Raw genomic sequence first — 20,804 nt, forward strand, 5'->3', positions numbered from 1 at the left:
TGGGGGCAGTAGGCAAGACTTACGTTTTGGAAGTAAGAAACACTGTGAAATAGAGCATGACAGGAACAACAGAAAAGGGGATGTAAGCATACTTACTTAGCTTTGTTGAATGTCTCTGTGTCTAAGCAATAGTTTGAGTAAGACCACCATGTACTGATTCCTGTAAAAGTGCATGCATCGAGGGAGTTAGGCTTGGCTGGCAGTATACAGATAAGCAAAACGCCTATATTGGTCACAATTGTTTATGATACCTAGATTGATCAATCAGTCAGGAATGCAGATGGGTTTTTTTAAAGAAGTTAGAGGAAATTCTTTTTTACAGAAGTTACTTCATTAGTATTAGGGAGGGGACAACTGCAATTACATCCCATCACATCACATCACTGCTAAATATTTTTCTCCCCGTTCATTTATTTATCAATTCTTAGAGATTAAATTGCTACAGATTTGGTGGGGGAAAAAAGTACATCTTTGTATTTTTCCCCATATAGCTTTCTCTCTATGTTTACATAGGCATAAATAATATTTACAATATTATCTTAAAAAATGTTGATATTGTACTGTGAAAACATTAAAACATTAATGGTTCATATTTGGAGATTACTTTGACTTTTCCATATTTGTATGAATTACATTAAATCGTGGCCTATTAGATAAACCTTAGTATTTTTAAAGAGTATTAAAAAATATTTTTGCAAATTTACCATTCAGGAGTATAGCCTGAAATAACTGCCTTTGTGTCAGAAGATGACTGGGAGGTTTAACCAAGTTAGATACAGTGTCTGTATTGTCAGTGATTTAATGTTTATGTGATAGCCTAAAGGCAAATTCATTTTTTGTATATACAATTTTTAAAAACCCTATGTAATAAAGAGTCCTTTGAGCGCAACTCTTGACTTCTAGCAGAGTGGAAATTGCATATAAAATGCATGGCCTCTCAATTTTTTTGTTTGTTTAAACCTTCCCCTACTTAGAGTTAATTGCTAAAGGCATCTCAGTGTCTCTCCCCCTAGAAGCTGAGCTTAGTGAAGGCCGTTTTTCTCCCCGTTCTTTCATGCAGGTCAGCACACAGAATATGAAGATGGGTGGGCTGCCTCGTACAACACCACCCACCCAGAAGCCACCAAGTCCACCGATGTCAGGAAAAGGAACTATTGGGTAAGTGCAGTTACCGAATGTGTAAACAGCTTTGGTGAACAGAAGGGGAAAGAGGGAAGATTCTTCCTTTTTCTGTAGTGTGGGTTTTTTGGTTTGTTTGTGTGTGTGTTTGTGTGTTAACCATTCACAAAGGTCAAGAGGTGTTATATCCGCACCCTCTTATACTGATCATGTCTTATATATCAGTTAGCATGTTTCTGCCAGAAGGCAGTGGGCATCATCAGCGTTTCCCAACAGGAACCTTTTTACCATTGCAGAACACTTACAACTACATGCTTTAGAGTAAAAAGTCGTTAAGTGTGTGGCTTTGACAGGTGGTGCTAAACAACTGGAAAATTAGTATGTGGCACTGTTCATTAATTATTTGTGCTGTGTGTGATAAACATACTTTCCTATTAAGTCTATGAACTTGACTTTGACCTTAGGAAAATGTGTTGTAACTGGGATGAATGCTGTTTGCTGGTATGTGATTATGTATATACACACAGACAGTGGTGCTTTATTTTAAAATAAGATATGGATTACTTTTAAAACAAGAATGGGATGTGCAACACAGAGTTTATGAATGGGAAAAGCATCTGGAGATTGAAGTACATGAAGAACATCCTTGACTATTTTTTCTCATCCTACGAAGTAGATACTGCAAACTTACAGAAAAACTTTTTTTTTTTTTTGTAGCTCCCATTACTGATTAGTATATAGCTGTCTTTTAAAGAATGAAGAATCTTTGGTTTTGTCTGTATTATCTTAATTTACTTCTGAAATATGCTTGTCCTTGTGTAGGCGTCATTCTCCTTACCGTACGTTGGAGCCAGTACGTCCTCCGGTGGTACCAAATGACTATGTGCCTAGCCCAACACGCAATATGGCTCCCTCACAACAGAGCCCTGTTAGAACAGCTTCTGTGAACCAGAGGAATCGCACATACAGGTATTCAGTGTAGTCCTGTACAAAGTGTGGTTAGTATTGTATAAGCATATGGACAAAAAAATGCTACAATAAATATCAAATCTATCTGCACCTCTACAGTGAATTCCTGATACGGACTGAGAACGTCATTTCGCATGACAAGAATGTACTCTAATAAAACCAGAATAGTGGATCATGCTAAGATTGTTCACTTAATCACCTAGTCAATTTAAGTGCTATCACTTAGTTACAGTACTTATTGAATTACTAAAATTGTGAAGTCTTTCAAGTAGGTAGATCATTATATTATTTTATGAAATGCTTACAGAACTAGGAAAAGATTTGGTACACAACTTGACTTCTACATGTTGAAGGACTGCATAGTATGCTTATAGTTGGTATTTTTGTTCAAAGAGTCTTTGATGTTTATAGATTGAGTAGCTGAAAAAGAGCATTGTATTTTGAGGATACTGATAACTTCAAACACAGAATAAAGCTGAACTGTATTTCCAGAGGTTCTGCAGAAGGCTGGCCTTTTCTCTAGGATAATAAAAGTTTCATGATGTGACAGGTCTAAATACTTCCTTTGAAATCTTTACTTCTTAAACATCGTAAGTACCTGAGGATGGCTAAACAGATGGACTTAAAATATAAGAAAACTTTTACTTTACTATCTTACAATTTCCAGATTTCAGTAGTCTCATATGAAAGCATATAAATCTGACTGTAAACAGGCTATGCGTTTTATAAATTACAGGAAAAAGGTCTGTATTTGCTCAGTAGGGGTTTAACAATATTGGAATGACGTGCTTTAGAACAAGGTTCCAGAAGCATTTCATTTTGGGGCAAGCTCACGAAGACTAACTGAAAAACCTGTTGTGTTGTAGTCAAAGTGAAGAGTTTTAGGAAAACTAAGCTTTATATAGGTTTATATCATCCTTGTTTCTTTTCACTTGTTTCCTGTTACTTCTCTGAATTGGTGAGGTGCTATATGAGGGATCTTATGTTTCAGCATGCACAGCAGCATATTCATAGCCTGGGTTATTTTGGTTTCTTACAGCAGCAGTGGGAGTAGTGGAGGAAGCCACCCAAGCAGTCGGAGCAGCAGTCGAGAGAACAGTGGAAGTGGAAGTGTGGGTGTTCCTATTGCTGTTCCCACACCATCTCCTCCCAGTGTCTATCCAGGTAAATGGAAACTTGCTGTTCCTCTTTCTGACTAAGCATTAACCTTTAGCATTTGCAAGTCTCCTAAACAGAGTGGTGAGTAAACCCCAAGAGAAGCCTCAAAGTTCATTATTCAGAAACATGCAAGCCTTGAATGTTGCTTGCTATTGATAGTATGAATTTGAATCGAGTAATATATCTTCTGGGAGTGTCTGATGTGCTGTAACACTTCTTTTATATATTAATTTGTTTATCAGAATTTTTTGCCTGTCTGCCTGCATGTGACTAGGTGGGACACAACACCTTTTTCAGCAGGCTGGGGCAAACGTCTCCCTTGTCTTTTTAAGCAAATAAATGTTTTTTCATTGGCTGTTCATGTGGATATGTAGAAGCATGCTTTTAGAAAATTGGATGAAATGAGAGGCAGGCGCAGTGTAAATCTTTAGTACATTAATGCAAGCCTAACTGAGTTGTCACAAAAAGACACTTGTTCAGTGTAATCGCCCTAGTCTTTCCAGAAATAGGAAGTGATATTAGTACTCCTTTTTCCTTTGCTCAGCCCTTTCAGTGACGAAGAGTATATAGTTGGCTTGCAGTGTGATCTGAAATATATGATGCTTCTGAACCAAAGAACTGGAAATTTTTGGCTTTCCTCTTCTGTATGTTTTCTAATACATACAAAAGCTGAAAGCAGCTGTGCTGCAGTTCGAAGTGTAAATAACAAGGTGTAAAGACATCTTTCAAAAGTAATGGCTTTCAGTGAAAAGTTCTGGGTTGTTCCCTTCAGACCTGGAAAGAAGAAGTGGATTTGCTTGGCCCTCATTTACCGTCTACATAGGAATGAGCCTTTCTTTAACAGCTCCATTTTTCTCTCATTTCCTTGTGCATTCTAAAATACTGTGCCTCTAATTAAGTAGCTAACACTGAGTAGTGAAAGGCTTTCTCTAATCCTTGCTAACATATCTCCTTATTAACTCCACCTCTTCCTCCTCTCTTCACTTAGCCCCTGCTGGCTCAGCTGGCACCTCTCCCCTTCCTGCTACCTCTGCTCCTGCCCCCACTCCTCCTGCTCCTGCCCCTTCCTCCGCTGCCCCAGATGCTGCTGCTGCTGCTGCAGGAGCTCAGCCCCTTGCTGATGGCTTCACCTCTCCAACTCCCCCTGCTGTTTCTTCCACACCCTCTACAGGTGAGTGTCTGCTCCAGCTGGTGGGCAGATGAACGCAGATGTGATCACAATCCAAGGCTTTTCAAAATTACTTCAGAAGCAGTGATTTTTTTAAAATATTTTTTTAAAATATAACTAGAAAATATCTGCTAATACCTAACTATAAGGTAATAGTTATAGTAGACAATTCAAGGTATGCTAGTTTTATAAATAGCCATCAGTTAATTTTATCATTTTATTATTTTTACATTTATATAATTATTTATTACATTATCATTTTATTGTGGTTTGGATACTGAGAATCTCAGAGAATAATTATGTTTGAGGGGGGAACCAGCACTGATAGTTCTGGGTCTGATTATGCTCTTCCAGTAGTGGAATAAAAAAAGTGCATCTAGCAAAGTGTAATTAATATGACTTGTCTCTTCAATGCTTTCAAATGACAAGTCTCCTTTCAATGAACTGATAAAAGGGCAATTTTTTGGTGTTCAATGTCAGGTAAAATACAAGTTTTTCTTATGCAGAATAGTACTAAAGCATTTTGTTTTAACAGGTGGTACTTATTGTATATATTGCAACTTGCTTTTTTTAATGCTTATGAAATCACCCTCCATTTTTCATTTTCTCAGATGCTGAAGTTGCAGCATATAGCACTTAGTAACCATAACACTGTTCTGTATCAGCTTTTGATGAGGAGTTACACCTGCATTGTAAAGATCTCCTTTAGACAGCCAAATTCATATAGAGCTATGTGCTTCATTACTTTTCATTACAGTGGAGGCTGATCACAACGGTGTGAATTAGTTTTGTGTTTATTAGTGTTGGTCTCTCTTGGTGAGAATTTCACCAGGTGCCAGAAGCATTCTTGAAATCGTATTTAGTTTAAGTTGCTGTGGTTCATATAAAATTAGAAAGTATTTACACTAGAATCCATGACTATGACTAGAAGCTTCTGAACTGTGATGAATTTTGGTATCAGAAGAGGCTGAATAGTTTACCATTCATGAGGTTGTAGTTTTTGGTCGTTAAGGATCTCTTATCCCTGTTTCTTCTCTCCTCCCTTCTCGCCAATCACCACCAATTTCTACCAGTGCATTAAGTAACAGCGAGACAGACACATTGGAAGGACTCATTAGGAAAATGTGAAAAAGCCTATATACTAGGTGGATTGCTTCTTAACTGTTCTTCTTCCTCATCTGTTAAAAGTGCGTATTTTGAGATGTACATATCTGTACAAAGCAGGAGCAATGTGAATCTCTAGTTCATGCATTTGCTCTTAGAAGCAAGTAACACAGCAAGCAACTTGCATTTTATTTACTGAGCTAATGTGCAGTTTTGCAAAGCAATCAAAACATAGTGGAGAACAATGCAGGTTTTTAAAACACTGCACATTCATTTGTTCTGTTTCCTTATTTACTTCCCTGCATGCATGTCTCCTCAACCACAGTGACCATCCCTTCTTCCCTTGTTTTCTTGAGAAGTCTGAAATTTACCTCTAGCACAAATGGTGGAGGCAGAATAGTTAAGGAGGGTAATAACACATATGGGTATAACAAATCCAGTTTACAGTTATATACAGTATACAAGCCAGAGAACTTTATGTGAGCACAGAAGATAGCTTACTGGTCTTGCTTCATTTATTGCTTGCTTAGATTCAGTATCAATTACTTTTGATACAGGAAGTGATTGAAATGGAGAGCAAGTTTTTAAGGAGTTGTTTCAATTGGCAACTCCCTGAAAGAGGGCCTTTGAGTATGATTTTATTTATACCATCCTTCAAGCAGTTTCTAACATTCTCTTCTCTCCAGATGATTCTCTGCATATTTCCTGAACGGCACTAACATAGTTAGTATTGTGTTTTTCAGTTGTAGAAGGTAACAGCTCTGAATCTCGGAAATGGCAGACAGTTAGTTTGTATGTGGCTTAATTGCTGGACTGTGAAGTGTTATTTTTTTGCAGGCTTATAAATAAATTTGCAAGAAGTTATTATAAGACATTATATAAAATGGCTAACTGGGAATTAGTTTCTTTCATTTTGAAACTTCGTAGTTTAGACGCCTTTGTATTTTCATGCTGGCTTTTGTGAACAGTGCTGAGTACAGGCAGTTGGGAGAGTTGTTTTTTGTGTTGCTATTGAGACATCCAGTGTCCTGCCAGTCTGGCAGCTGAACTGGCTGACTGCTCCCAGGATGCAGACTGTCTTAAAACAAAAACCTTTCCAAGCTTTTGAATCTGAATGCATATATAAAAAAGGCAGGCATCATTCTTCTCTTTGCTAATGCATTTCTCTTTCTAACCTAGGTCACCCAGTTCAGTTCTACAGCATGAACAGGCCTGCATCTCGACACACGCCCCCAACAATAGGGGGATCTTTGCCATATCGGCGTCCTCCTTCAATCACATCACAGCCAAGCCTTCAGAACCAGATGAACGGAGGACCATTTTATAACCAGAACCCAGGTAAGAAAGTTTTTCTGCTCTGTTGAATTCAGCACAGTGGTGAATGGAGTAGCCTTCAGATCTCTGAAATCTTACGTTCCGTCTCATTGCAGATCTTGCAGCTAGTCTTGCAGTTAGTCTCAGGTAACTTCCAGTATGTTGTTGGTAGCCATGCCAGAGCTGCAGTCCAAGGACAGAGCATTCAGGTTCCATTATGGCAAGCAGCTTAAAACAATACTGGCTTTGTTGCCAGATAAATCACTTTTGATCTCACAGTCCCTATTGGACAAGCTTTAGTCCTTTACTACACCATGTGTCATGTATCTACTTTGGTGTGAGATGGGTATTTGATTTTGCACCAGAAAACTGGTTCTTTATTAATCAGCCTTTATCTTGTACGCTTTTTCCTTCTGATTAATGGACAGTTCAAGAAATTGCACTTGTTTTACAGGGGTAAGCATTAGACACCTTAGAGACATCAGTATGGGATGCAAGGGAGCTGTGTCATCCACTAAGTCCACAGGTGATGTTATTTTAATGGGCAAACTGTCTTAAAAAGCAGGATGAGGTATTAACAACGAGCAGCAAGTTCTATGTGTCAGGCAGAAAGCAGTAGCTTTTCATCTAAGGAGTCCTTTTCCCTGTGCTTCTGATGTGACATGAAGGTTTTGATGTCAGAGTAGGGGAGACTTTCTTTTTTCACAAAGCTACAGAAAGGTGCAGGAGACATACTGAAGGTTCCATGTTAGGAAATGCCCTATTACCAGCCAGATGAATGTCAACTTGCAAGCACTACAGTGCGTTTGTGTTTTGTTGTGGTGATGGTTCTTGGTGGTTTCTTTTTTTCTTTGGGAGGGGGTAGGGGCGTTGGGGCTTTTTTTTTTTTTTTTTTTTTAAATTGAGCACTGAACTTGGAATTAGGTCAAATGCCGCAATCTGCATTTAAGGTATTTGATCAGGTTCAAATATTACTGCTCATGAGCTATCCTGCAAAGAAATGTGGGTGCTTAACTTGCATCCCATCCTGCTGGGGCTGGGGGGGTGGAGGAGGTTATATGACTAAACTGCAGCCCAGTTGCCTGAAATATGTGGCATTTGTTAAGCACATTATGTGCATATTGAAGGCTTAAGGGGAACAGGCAAGAAGGAAAGGGTAATAGCAATAAAAGAAACCTTTCAGGATTACCTTTGCAGTAAAGAGGATTTTCAGTATATCCAGAGAGTTTCTGACAACTGCTGTGCATTTCTGCTTTAGCGAAGGGATAATTCTCTGCAAGCTACCAAGTTCAGTCTGCGTACCCAAAAAGAAGATAATGATTGTGGTGATTAGTCACTTGAGCTGTAAATCACAAACAAAATACTTCAGTTATACTGGCATACTTGATACAACATAAATAAGCAGTTGTAGTAAGAGACTTTTTTTAATATACCTAGCAGAATACAGAATTTATTAGCTTTGCAGTTATGCTAAACCAAGTTTTTTTGGCCTGTACCTTGAAAGGAGAGGATGCTCGGGCATGCATAATTGATGAAGACCCTAAGAACAGAGGGACTGTTGTGTCTGTAAGGAGCAGGGTTAGTAGTGACAGGACAGGGGCCATGCTTGCTTCTCAGCATTCCTGAAGAGAGGGAGAAAATGCAAACTTAAGAGGCGAAAAAGGGACCTTACAACAGGCAGAGGAGTGTGCCAGCTATGGCTTGTTCTTCTTTGCAGGCTGTTTGGCAATAAAGCAGTACTGGATTTTCCACTTCCATTTTTTTAATATGTTGGCATAGTCACTTTTGTTTATTCACAGGAAGGTGAAAGATACTTGTCTTGCCCTGCTCTTTTGAATGCCACTTCTAAGATAATATAGTTTCTCTACTTTATGGTGGAGAAGTTTTTAACAACTGAAAAGAAAATATTAAAAAATGCGGACTCTAAATTATCTCAGCATATGTCTGTCCCAAAGCCACTCTTGCCAGCCATGCCACCTAACAAGTGTTTTAACTTTGCAACCTTAGATACCAGTATCTAAGCAGTAGAGAGCTCAGCACAGGCTAAAAACCCTGTGGGAAAAACTGGGCAAGTACTGAGATGGTGGTCTGCACTACACGCTACTTGTATAGCTGAATTCTTACCAGAGTGAAGCAATCTAGTGGAAGGTGCTCTTGAGCATTTCGGAATTCATTTACAGCAACTGTGTAGATGAACTCTTAATCTGCCAATGGTCTATATGGAAGGAAGCTGGGAGGGAACGTTTAAGCTTGTGTGTATCTCATCTTTTGAGGCAGCAGAGGTACAGTGAAGTTCTTCTGATGCACTTTATAAACAAAGTCATTATTAATAAAATATTGTATTGGCTCCTAGAGGGCAAAACTAGCTTAAAGTCATTATATATCATATAGAAACAATATAAGTCCCTGCAGTGTGCATAGACTGAAGCACAAACCAAATGGTTAAGATAAACAAGGAATGATGTCAGCTAGCGTTAGCATCGCCATTTTGATTAAACTATACAACCCAAACTAAACGAAGGGATTTTTTTGTATTTGCTTGGAGTGCTTGTCTGCAGTGATTTATTTTTCTACATGGAAAGCCTCATTATTTCTTTCAAAGAAATATATACAGCACATGAACAAAGTACACTGAAAGGGACCTAGGAAACTGAAGCTAGTCTCATATGACAGATATGAATTGTATGAATCCATATGAAGTTGAATAGAGGAAACATTTTGAAACTGAACATTTTTACAGCATATATAATTAAAGAGGTGGGGACTTCATAGTTGCACACGAATGCTGAATTCATGAATATTACTGCATTTCAGTAGGACTTCAAATTCAAGTTCCCTTTTCCTGCTTTGAAAAAATGCAAGACCAAATCTTTTTCCAGCCACTGTGGTTACACTTGAAGGAATAAATACTCTCAGAGGTCACGTCATTCAAGTCAAAGGAGTTGTAATTAGAAATGTATTTCGTTTTTTCTCAAGAAATACCAATTAAATGGTGAGATGAAGCAGCTTGCTTTATATGGAGGTACAAGGATATTTTTGCAACAAAAAGGGTAGTTGCTCTGTTGGGTTTTTTTTGTTTGGGGTCTGTGGTTGTGAAAGGAATGTGAATGTGATTGACAGAAGAAATTCAAAGCACTTCAGATAATAGTTACTGAAATAAGCAAACAGAAGAAATTTTGAGATGTGAATTTTAAATGCCCTGGAGTTCTTTTCATTTGCTATGATGTGAATTAATTATGAAAAATACTACATTATACCTGGTAGTTTTCTTAATGGCTCTGGAATTAGTCTGAAATTTATTTAGTTCTGTTCTGCCAGCTTAATAAATACACTGGTACATGAATTTTACACCTTTTTCCTTTGTTCTTTTGGACATCACTAAATGTTTTTGTATGCCACTACTAACAAGAAAATTATTTAGTTGTGCTTTTCCTGAGAGGTGCTTTCTGAAAAATAATCTTGTAACTTGCTTAAAGAAGATTACTGCATTGTTCTTGCAAAGTGATACTAAAACTAGGTAAAGCTAGTTAACTATTCTTTTAACTTAACTAGATAACTGAAACTTTCATTCCTGGCTTATACCACCATTCAGTGTTAGAACATTTGCAGCTGGCTGATAGTATATTCTTTAAATGTAAATTCACATGTATTGTACAAAGACAGCTTTTCTGGTACCAGTAAAAGGGCTGTTCAAGTTCAGTGCAGTGGTCTGTGAAATCAGGTGGGAAGGACACGAGGCAGCACATCTGGAATAGGCCCTGTTTGGCAGCAGCACAGTCCGCTTTGTTCTACCAATAAGGTCATAAGTCCTGTGTCTTCCAAGTACGCTCAGTTCTCAAAGGCGTCTTTTTCTGTTTTGCCTAAAGTAACTGCCTCATTTGATGGGTTTTTTTGGCCTGCGTTTTGGAGAAAGCTAGTTATATCCGTTTTCATTACTAAGGATTCATGGATGCTATTACAGAAGTCGCTTCTATATAAGTACCAGTTTGATCTGAAAGGTGGAGGATTATATTGAGAGAATCCTCTTGATACGTTTCTTCGTTAGGTTTGTTCATAAAGTGCTGTATTGCTGTAGTAATAAACTTCAACTTAAGGGGATCTCATGGTCAGATCAGAAAAATACTTCAGCATGGATTCTTAATCTTATGAAAAAGAGATGGGTTGGAAATTTTAAAAATAGAGAAGTAAGGATTAGGAATATGCTTAAACCACCTGAGCCATTTTTCTTTGAATGTCAGCCTTCTAATCGCACCTTCTTGGCAGACTGCTACACTGTCTGAGTGGTGATGATGTCTACTTTCCTGTTTGCTGCTTTGTTGTGTTTCTAACTGAATGCCTCTCTCTTTTTAATTTCTGTGGCAGCATCCCTTGCTCCTCCTCCCCCCTCCATCCTACAGGTAACTCCACAGTTACCACTAATGGGATTTGTGGCCAGAGTTCAAGAGAACAGTAAGTTTGCTGCTTCCTTGTGCTATGATTTATTACTGGATGTGCCTTTTGTTTTGAGTGGATGAAAGATTTGTCTGTATATAGCCAGAATTCCGTCTTCTCTACTGCCTCTGCAAGTTTGTCTGAAATTGTGAAGGGAGGAAAAAGGAATAATTTTATTGAGGAACCTGATTCTTCCTTCTCTGAATTTTGTTGCCTCTAATGTATTTCCAAAAATTCTAACTGTTGGCCCCAGTGCAACTAATTGGGATAGGGAGTATTACTTCAACTTGCTACCATGGTTCTAGAGACATTTTCATGGTTATACTATTGCTTATTTTCAGTTTCAGATACTCCTCCCCCACCACCGCCTGTGGATGAGCCAGTGTTGGATGAATCTCCGCCTCCCCCCCCACCTCCAGAGGATTATGAGGAGGAGGAAGCAGCTGTGGTGGAGTACAGTGATCCATATGCTGAGGAGGACCCTCCTTGGGCACCAAGGACCTACTTAGAAAAGGGTAGGTTTAGAGCTAGTAGAGATGGTAGGGTCGTGTTTGCAACATTTTGTATAAGCCCCTCCCATCCTGCTTTGGAGATGAAGTCTGCCTAGACTCCCTTCGTAGCCCGTATTTGGTATTGTGGTAGAGGTGCTCCTCCAAATGGCAGCTTGAAGGAAAGTTAAGCTACTCTTCTGAGTCTGACTCTTTCACCCCTTTCTCCACAAAGGGAAGATAATGATTAGCTGGCTAATTACGTATTTTTTAAATCCTCTGTAATCTACTTAAGACTCACCTTTCAGTAGTCTGCTTAATCCTAATAATCAAACTCATATGCTGTCAAAAACGAATGACTCAGTGCTGCAATTGCACTTGAACTTTGAGCATATGGGTGCATCTGGAGAAGTGCTGCAACGCTGCATCAGTGTGGGGCTGTGCTGAGCTAAAAAGGTCTGTGCAGGACTGACTAACTGAGGCATTGCTGCATGGCTGCATCTAGGTGGCTTCCAGTTCTGAAGCAGGTGTGTGGAAGCATGCTGGAGTAAAACTACAGGTAAAATAAACTGAGTAGCTAAATGGCTGAGGGGCACTTGAATATGAAGAAAATCTACTGCCTGGTGGTCTCCTGTGAAACAGCATCATGTGCCTCTTAGTAAAGGGTGATATAAAATCTAACATTGCAAAGCAACCAGGCATCTCAGCTGGGTGATTGTTAGACACATTCAGTCTGCATCAGGGAAAAAAATCCAAGAATGCCACAGAGATAAACCCAGTGCAGGGCTTGAGGCGGGGGTGGGGAAAGAAGACAGAAGAGGTACTTTCTGCCAACTCCAGCCCAAAGAAAATACTACTATTCCTGAGGAAGATGGAGGAATATGTGGGAGTTTTTTCATTATTCCCACACCCTCTGTCTAGCTGGTGTTAAGCGTTTAGTGCAAGGAGTACCCAGGCTTTGCTGACAAGCTGAGACCATGTGTCAGACAAAGTGGCTGACTTGCAGGGTGTTTACGTGACTCACTTTACCTATTGACCTCTCCACACCCCTGATTGACAGCAAGCGTCACAATTATTCTGTTGGTGCACACAGGCTTTTTGTTTGATTAGAAGTTGCTTCAGCTTACTCTTGTCAGGGGAGCTTATTTCCATGAGGGAGGACAGGGAAAAAAGGGATCTCATATACAAAGTACTCTTCTTGCGGTGCAGTTTGGAGGGTATTCCTGATTATTGATGTTAGTTACCTGGCTTCACAAGATCAGGTTTTGGAGGGGAGTGGGGTTCCTGATGTTACATTTCTTTCTTTGGGGGAAGATGGCAGATTTCTTCAGGTTGGGACCAGTACAGATCGTTTCAGCAAATACTGGATGTGCTACATTACTTGATGAACTCCTCCTTATCAGGCAGTTCTGAGAATGCACAAGTATCTGCTCAGTTTCATTGTGGTCGATGTATTCTGTGCTGGATGAAGATTGCAGGCATGTTACTTTTTGGTAGGAGAGTGAGTCTCAAGATTTTTCTCTGTGTTTTTCCGGGCTTAAGACACTCTTTAGCCTAATTCTACATTTTTATCACTATCTTTGTTATGTTTCTGTTATTCCTGCCACCTGGCCCTCAGCAAATCCTCAGTGGCATTTCAGCTAGGAGCAAAAGAGGAAAAAAGAGGACCCTGATGTGCATTGCCTGTTTATAGTGTCTCATACTAATGCAAGGGGGTGTGTGTGTGTGTAACAGAAGCCACGAAATCTTTGAATTAAAGCATATGGTTCTGATCCACTTTTCTGTGACTTCTATGAGTTTGTGAACTAATATAATTTGTATAGGTGCATATATGCACAGATCTGTTCCATCTCAGCAGGCAGTTCAGGCACTTGTAGCTTCATATTTACAAGGAAAATCACATGGGATAGCAAAACTGTAATGGGAGCCTTTAAAGGCTGGAGAAAGTCAGGTTTTTAGTCAGAACATTTTTCCTGCAGAAAAGCAAAAGCATAGGAAACCAAACATTCTCTCGTATTGATGTAGAGTCCCATGCAAAAACATAATTTTGATCTGTATTTTGAAAACTAGATGACTAAAACATCTAAAAGGTTGGTCTGTTCTTAGAAACACTCATAAAAGTAATAAAAAATTAAAGTGCTTAAGGTGTATGAAGAACTGTTAAATAGTAGGTTTAGGATACCAGAAAAAATGAGATACTGACATAGGGATGGATTCTGTTGTAGTTATATGAATAGCTCACCTACATTCAGCCCATGTCTTGAGATTTGACTGCTTTGCTGGAGTTGGGAGAGAAGTGCTTGGCTGTAATTTCTTTTTTTTTTTTTTTTTTTTTTGGTAGCAAACGAGCCTTAAAGTTAATGAAAAGCCCCATGCTAAGAGGACTTTCATACTCCAAGAATGTGTATACTTATCCTGCTGTGAACTAATAATGCTTTATCTTCTGCAAAATAATTATTCCTATGGCAACTCCTTCAGTTCCTATAAACAGTATTCTGTGGCACATGATTCAAAGCGGACAAAACTGATGGAAGGAGGGGTCAAATTCAGAGGGTTGCTGTAATTTGAGATGGGATTCAGTATGATCCTGTTCTGTAAAGGGGTCATGCGGTGTGGGAGGTATATTTAACATTAAGACATGCTCTAACCTACAGCTGAGGAACGAAGTGAATAGCAGATCCATTTTGAACTGATGGAGAAACTCTTAGGTAGGATACAGTTACTGGGGATGTTGAACTTGAGGACGGTACCACATGGCTGTAATAGCAACAGCCAACCAGCAATGTCCAGGAAAGCGCACGGCAGTTTTCCATTGAGCTGTGTGTCTGGGTGCGTGGCGTGAAACAGTAAGCAAGTGTCCCAGCTTTGCAAATCAGATGAACAGAAATGGGTATCCAGAAGGAAAAATGGCCTTCATACCACACAGAGAACGTGTGCGGTCACAGCTATTAGATTTGAGTTGGATAATCAGTCTGGCCTACATTTGTGGTCAGTTTGATGTAACAGAGTTCAGCCAAACTCTGTGTAATTGTTGAAGAACCAAAGATCACTGATTGGAAGAACATCAGCCTAAACGAGGAATTCTGTTTTTCATGTCTGCATTGAAATGTGTTCAGATAGAAACTAAGAGAGGTCCTGGCTCGGTCTCACAGGGAAGGATGCCACCTCCTGAGTCAGTATTGCTGCTTCCTGTCTCATCTGGAGCCTTTTTTGCAATACTGGCCTGGGCTCCTGGTAACTCATGGTATGTGACAAGCTCACAGCTTGAACTGGTGGGACTACAGACAGAAGGCTTAAACAGTCTTTTAGAGAGAGGAACGTTGCCAGTACAAAAGTAACATGCAGGAGGAAGCAATGGTGATGTAAAAACAAAACCAGGCTTCAGGTAATTTTATAAGAGGCTTAACAAGAAGCGAATTTTCATCACAGACGTAGGGAAGAGTTTCCTACTTGTGATCATGAAATAATGAATCCACTCAGTATCAGAAGGGACTGGAGTACACAAAAATGAGAAAGAAAGGAATTGGAAGTTACTGTGATCCTTGGATTATTATTATCATCAAGGGAATGAAGAACAACAGCACAGTGAACCTAGGAAGAAATGTTTTAAAATGAACAGGTATAGAAGGCAGTTAAAAAGGTATTTTGAAGGACTTCAGTTGAACGTATCACGTGTTCATATAGGGGCTTCTGTTTTTCAAGCTAAAAATTTACTCATTTCTCCATTTGTGTTTTGTTTCCTTAGAATGATATGTCTAAAATGAGTTAGAATGAGTTACTTATTACTTATACCAACTGTGCTGGTATAAGTGTAGAGGCAGCAACATGTGTTTTTTAAATATGGGTCAAATGATACAAATCTCCTGTTTGGGGGACTTACTTTAAAAAAAGTTTCTGTATACATACTCTGATTCTCCACTGCGATTGATTTGTATATTTTACTTTATAATCTCTTCAGGATCCACGTTGCCCTAGTAAATATTTGTATTGATTCCTTTGCTCCCTCAAAAGGGGAAATGACCTCTTTTCTTTTGAAAAGAATGATGAATTTAGTAGGACTCTTGGACACTGTGCTCATGAACACATGCTGTTAACTTTTTTTCTCCTTGCTTTGTTTTAAGAGTATCTTCCCTTCTGTCCCCAGTACAAGATTTTAGGAGCCCTGTCCAACATGCATTTTGTTTCAATGGCAGCACTGCATGTTTCATTGCCAGGTGCTCAAAGCAGTGACTGATGCTATTTGTTAAAGTATTCAGAGTCCGGCAGAGCTTATTTTCTGTATGGAACACATAAAGATAGGACTGAGAATGGAAAAAAAAAACAGAGCAAGTTGATATCTGTTTTCTGCCATTTCAGGACAATGCTCTCTTTAATATTTGCCAGTGGTTTGTCCAATTTCTTTGCCTTTCCTAACAGCTTTTGGGCCTTCAGTAAAATATTCTGCAGCTGTAAGAAAAATGTCCTGGTACAGTAGGTATACATTTTGTTTCAGGGAGCCACCTTACTTCTTCCTAGCTCCTAACTGGGATTCACCCATCTTGGCACTGTATACCCTGGGAGTGACTTCTAGCTGCTGGGACTGCACATACACGTTTTACAGATTTAAATGTGGAGGTAGCTAAGGTGGGTGGAAGCCTGGGACATCAGCCTTGGCTCATTCTTACTGCGATCTGAAGAGAGTTCTTATTACTCTCCCTCTTCCGTGTTTTCCTGCTGACTGTTAGTTGTGCAGAGATCTGGTTTTGCACGTATATCTAATACGTGAATCTTGGAGTTGGTCTGAGTGGTCATGGCCATGGGGAGTTCCATCCACCTCCTTGTATCATTCCACACCAAAAGTTGATTATATATTTGTAAATTTTTCCTCTGGTGGGTCTGGAAATGGTAAGAATAGAAGAGTTAAAGGAATCCTGGCTCATGTGCTTCAAAGCATGAACTCTTATAAAAGGGATTGGAAGAAACTGCCCCTCTCAGCAGGCCATTCTGGACCCACAGAGGTGAGGCAGTGCAGTTCTCCGAGGTTGTCTTGAATGTGGAGAACTTCGTACGAGGTAGGTTGATTTTCCTCCTCCTTCCTGTACCTCTCCTGACAGTCATGCTCTGTTCTTTCCTAGTGGTGGCGATCTATGACTACACGAAGGACAAAGAAGATGAGCTCTCATTTCAGGAAGGCGCCATCATTTATGTCATCAAAAAAAATGATGACGGCTGGTATGAGGGGGTCATGAATGGTGTGACAGGGCTCTTCCCGGGGAACTATGTGGAGTCGATCATGCATTACTCCGAGTGAAGACTAGAGGACAGAACACTGCATCTCCTGCTGCAGGAGCTGTCAGGGCTTCCCAGATCTCCACCAGCCTCTGGGACCCCATCCAGTATAACTGAATGAAGGATAATTGTAACAACCACTCTATTTTTTTTGTTTGTTTTGTTTTGTTTTTTTTTTGTTCCTCCCTCATTATAAAACAATAGTGATTTGAGTTGTTTGAACAAATGGCTCTTCCGGCTGCCAGCAGAGGCTATCCTGAGCCATCTGACATTGAATTAAGCTGACCCATTCAGATGTAACAAACTCGTTGAGTAGCTGATACTTCACTTGAATTCTGACTTCTTCTGACAGGCTTTCGGATCTGTCTCAGGAATCCTGCGTGCCCTTGTGGTACTACCCTTGGCAGCAGTGCCTGGCGCTTGGGATGTCCTGGATGCTTGTGGTGAAGGGTCACTGGCCAGTGGACATCCCTCCTGTTTCTACACTACACTCCCGTGCAGCTGGAAGAACAGTCGTGTGCTAGCAAACACTGGGATTTCTACACAGAGCCGTTCCTGTTACGGACTTCCAGATAGTTGGATACATCTTTAGCATAAACACTTCTGCAGCTGCTCTGCACATGTAGGCTGACACAGGGGCACACAGAGCTGGCTTTCATTCGCTCACCTTTCAGTTTAGACAATTAAGATGGCTGCAGCCCAGAGGACCCCCACCCCCATTTCCTCATCTTTTGAATGCCACAGATTTGTTTTGTGTTCTGCACTGACGTAAATGTGCTCCTCTCTGCAGCGAGCTACTCGCCATGGGTGCTGCCGGTTTAAACAGAACTCACAGATGCCGTTGACGGTGAAGGCGAAACAAAGTTTACAGGTCCTCCTGGGGTCTGAGGATAAACTCTAGGGGCTGTGATCTGAGGTTCAAATCTACTCACGCCTGCTTGCACTAGAGAAACTTACCCCCAACTTTAGTCTTATGCACAATATAATCTTGAAAATCCAATCAGGTATTGTAAATTGGCTATTTTGTACTTGATGACTAGATTTGCATATGTACTGTGAGAGCCCTGTGCAGAGGCAGGACAAACGGCAATTGTCGTCTTCATGTCTGTTGCCAAAATCTCTTCAGTGGAAGTAAAAAGGGCTGTTGTGTGTACTGGTTTCCCATGGAAATCCAAGCAGTAACTAGTAGTAGTCCTAGCTCTTCCCCCAGCCCTCTCCATTGTTTATTATAAAGAAATAGATATTTTGAGCTGTACTGGTGGACCTGGGGTGGAGTAATACCAAGTGAAGGCTCTGTAGCCCCTTGTGTTGATAGTTTGCTTTTTAATCTAGTCTCAGTTAAACATGCTGTTCAGTGATTCTGCCTGGCAGGTAAGTGTAAAGGGATGGCTGTGCTAGTCTGCCCTTAGGAAGGACTAAATGTTATCTGTGGGTAAATGTCATGCATTAACAGAGTGAACTGATTAAACCTCCTGTTGCAGTCCTGGTAGCCTGCAAATTGAGCTGACCCCTGTATTGTGAGAGCCTCCTGGGCCAGGGCATCTTCCCGGACAACTTTTGACTATCGCCTGGCCAAGTTCCAGCTGGTACCAACAGTAGCTTGTCAAAGGCAAGACAGCGCCGCAGCCGCCTTCTGAGGCCCGTGTGTATTGCAGAGCAGTGCGTGAGAGCGCGCTACTGGGGCTGGGTTTGTAGCGGTGTTGGCAGGGATACAGGTAATTGACTCAATCCCCTTGCTTGGTAATTGGTGCAATATCAGGATGGAGGTGCAGGTTTGGTGCAAATCCGGGCAGGGAGGTGCCATAGCTGCTCAGGGGGGAAGAAAGGGGAAACAATCAGGTGAGGTGTGTTTGTGGGATATGGATGAATTTGGTCACCTGCTGCGAGCTTGCGGAAGAGTGCGTTAACTCCTGTGACAGTGCGTAAGGAAATAGTTTGGTCAAAGCTTACAGGAGGTACAACTTTCAAGAAACTGGTGCAAAGATAGAAGTTACTTTCTCCCCTGCTCAGTCCACGGCTGTGTAGCCAAGACACTGGTGTCGTCTTTTTGGAAGCTGACAGCATTATTGTTTGGGATGAGTGTTAGCCAGAACTGGATACCCTTCTATCTTCCTCTGTGAAAACTTGTCTCACAGCAAGACTAACGGAAGCAGCCGTGTTGAGTTCCCTCAGCTTGTCGTTTCTCTGAGAGCAAGCCTAGAAACGCGGGTTGTGCAGTCACTGGAATGACTGTTTCTAGTGGCAGAGGGCAGGTCTACACTTGTTGCACAGGGAGGTGGTGCTAGCGGCCCAGGTGATTGAACAGCAGTGTGGCCCAAGCCTTTGCTGCTCACGGGGTGGCTGTTTTCCAGGACTATCAGAGCTCTCCTGGTTTCTCTTGCCCTGGGGATGACTGTGGTAAAGAGTGAGCACACAGTGCTCGGACGCATCAAGTTATGGCAGCTTAGTGAGTTACTGAGTGAGAGCTGAGCCTCTATTCCTGTGCACCCATGCTCCAGCTGGGAGGTCACGCATTAGTGAAGTCTGTCTTTAACTCAGCCTGTGTAAGAGCATGCGCTTGAATGCTTCTGACAGGTGGGTGGGGATGGTGTGTGTGATACACACCCACGTCTCATCTTCATTCAGTTGGTTGTTCATCTTGCAGGTTTTCTGTGTTGTGAGAGCAGAGCAGTGTGAACTCTGGGAAGTGCTGAACGCTTGTCAGAGCTCAGCACAGATGAGGCTGCACAACCTTGAAAGTGTGAAGCTCCTTAAGAACTGGCTTTGGTCTGATGGGCCAGGGGTTAGTTTGGTCCCTGCTGATAGCATGTGGAATTGTTTATCCTGCAAGAGCTGCTGTGGGTGGAATTTCTGGGTCACCTCCTGCTGGTTTTATGCTTTATTATGCAGTACTAATGTAAAGAAATTTGTTGAGTTTTATGCATATTTTTTATTTTGTACAGATTTAAATTCTGTGGCTTGTTTGGGGATGATATGATGTAATGGTCAAAGCCCAGGCCAAGGTAAACAGGCTTTGTATATTAATGTTTCATAGATTGCATGCTAGTAAAGTCAGTGAGGGTTGTGTTTCCAGTTTTGTCCCTTGTACTTCTCCTTCTCCAAAACCTTCTCCCCCCCGCTCTGCTTTTTAATTTACATGTTTACTTTAAAGAGGGGGAGCGGAGAGACACCTCAGTATTTCAAATAGGTGCACAACATCTCTTCACCGAGTTCTGCTGCCACAGCTGAAGGTGTTCAGCGTCACAGGCCGTTGAATCAGCAGTGTGTATGCATAAGCGGGGGGGGGGGGGCGGGGGGAGGAGACACTCCAGAATAGCCCAAAGAGTGCTGTATGGCCAAAATGAGTATGTTTCTCCCTTTGCGAGAGCTGCCTTAGCCCAGCCAGCTGTTTTCATTGTGTACAGGAGTCGGTCAGCATCCTCTAGTGGTGTATTTTGCTTTGGTTTGCTGTATCAGAGATTTCTTCCTTGCTGTTGCCCCCAGGGACAAAGCTATTAACTACAGCTGCCTCTCTGCCATGTGCCAGTGTGAGAGGAGGTCTGACAGTCTGTCCCCTACCTAGTGCTGACGCCGGTTATTTTGGTGCCTTCGTTCCAGCCTGAGAGAGAGAGATGGCTGAAGTTGCATGCGTGTCTTCCCCCCCCCCCCCGCTTCTTTCTCTTCTCCCCCCGCCGCGATGCATTCATGTTCCTTGTTTCTCTCACTGGCTGTTGCAGCAGAGGGCTGAGAGGGGCAGGAGAGGCAAGCAGCAACTTTTGTGCTTGAGCGTCCTGATGGTGCGCCCA

At 41.2% G+C, this 20,804-nt stretch overlaps 1 protein-coding gene across 45 annotated transcripts in view; it reads left to right on the plus strand.

Moving 5' to 3' along the window:
* The window catches only part of ABI2 (abl interactor 2), a 66,176-nt gene extending 49,135 nt beyond the window's left edge, over positions 1–17,041 (plus strand). For 5 of the 45 annotated variants that reach the window (XM_075711286.1, XM_075711285.1, XM_075711304.1 and 2 more), the window contains 6 exons: positions 1,061–1,158; positions 3,128–3,252; positions 4,235–4,417; positions 6,698–6,856; positions 11,605–11,778; positions 16,866–17,041. In XM_075711286.1, the coding sequence (XP_075567401.1) occupies positions 1,061–1,158; positions 3,128–3,252; positions 4,235–4,417; positions 6,698–6,856; positions 11,605–11,778; positions 16,866–17,041 (915 nt within the window). Of the gene's footprint in view, positions 1–1,060; positions 1,159–1,941; positions 2,089–3,127; positions 3,253–4,234; positions 4,418–6,697; positions 6,857–11,194; positions 11,282–11,604; positions 11,779–16,865 lie in introns of all 45 variants that reach the window. The other 40 variants (XM_075711273.1, XM_075711272.1, XM_075711288.1 and 37 more) reach the window with 24 other exon arrangements.
* The last annotated feature ends 3,763 nt before the right edge of the window (positions 17,042–20,804 follow it).

This window comes from Pelecanus crispus, chromosome 5 (assembly GCF_030463565.1).
Source record: "Pelecanus crispus isolate bPelCri1 chromosome 5, bPelCri1.pri, whole genome shotgun sequence".
NCBI classification, from domain to species: domain Eukaryota; kingdom Metazoa; phylum Chordata; class Aves; order Pelecaniformes; family Pelecanidae; genus Pelecanus; species Pelecanus crispus.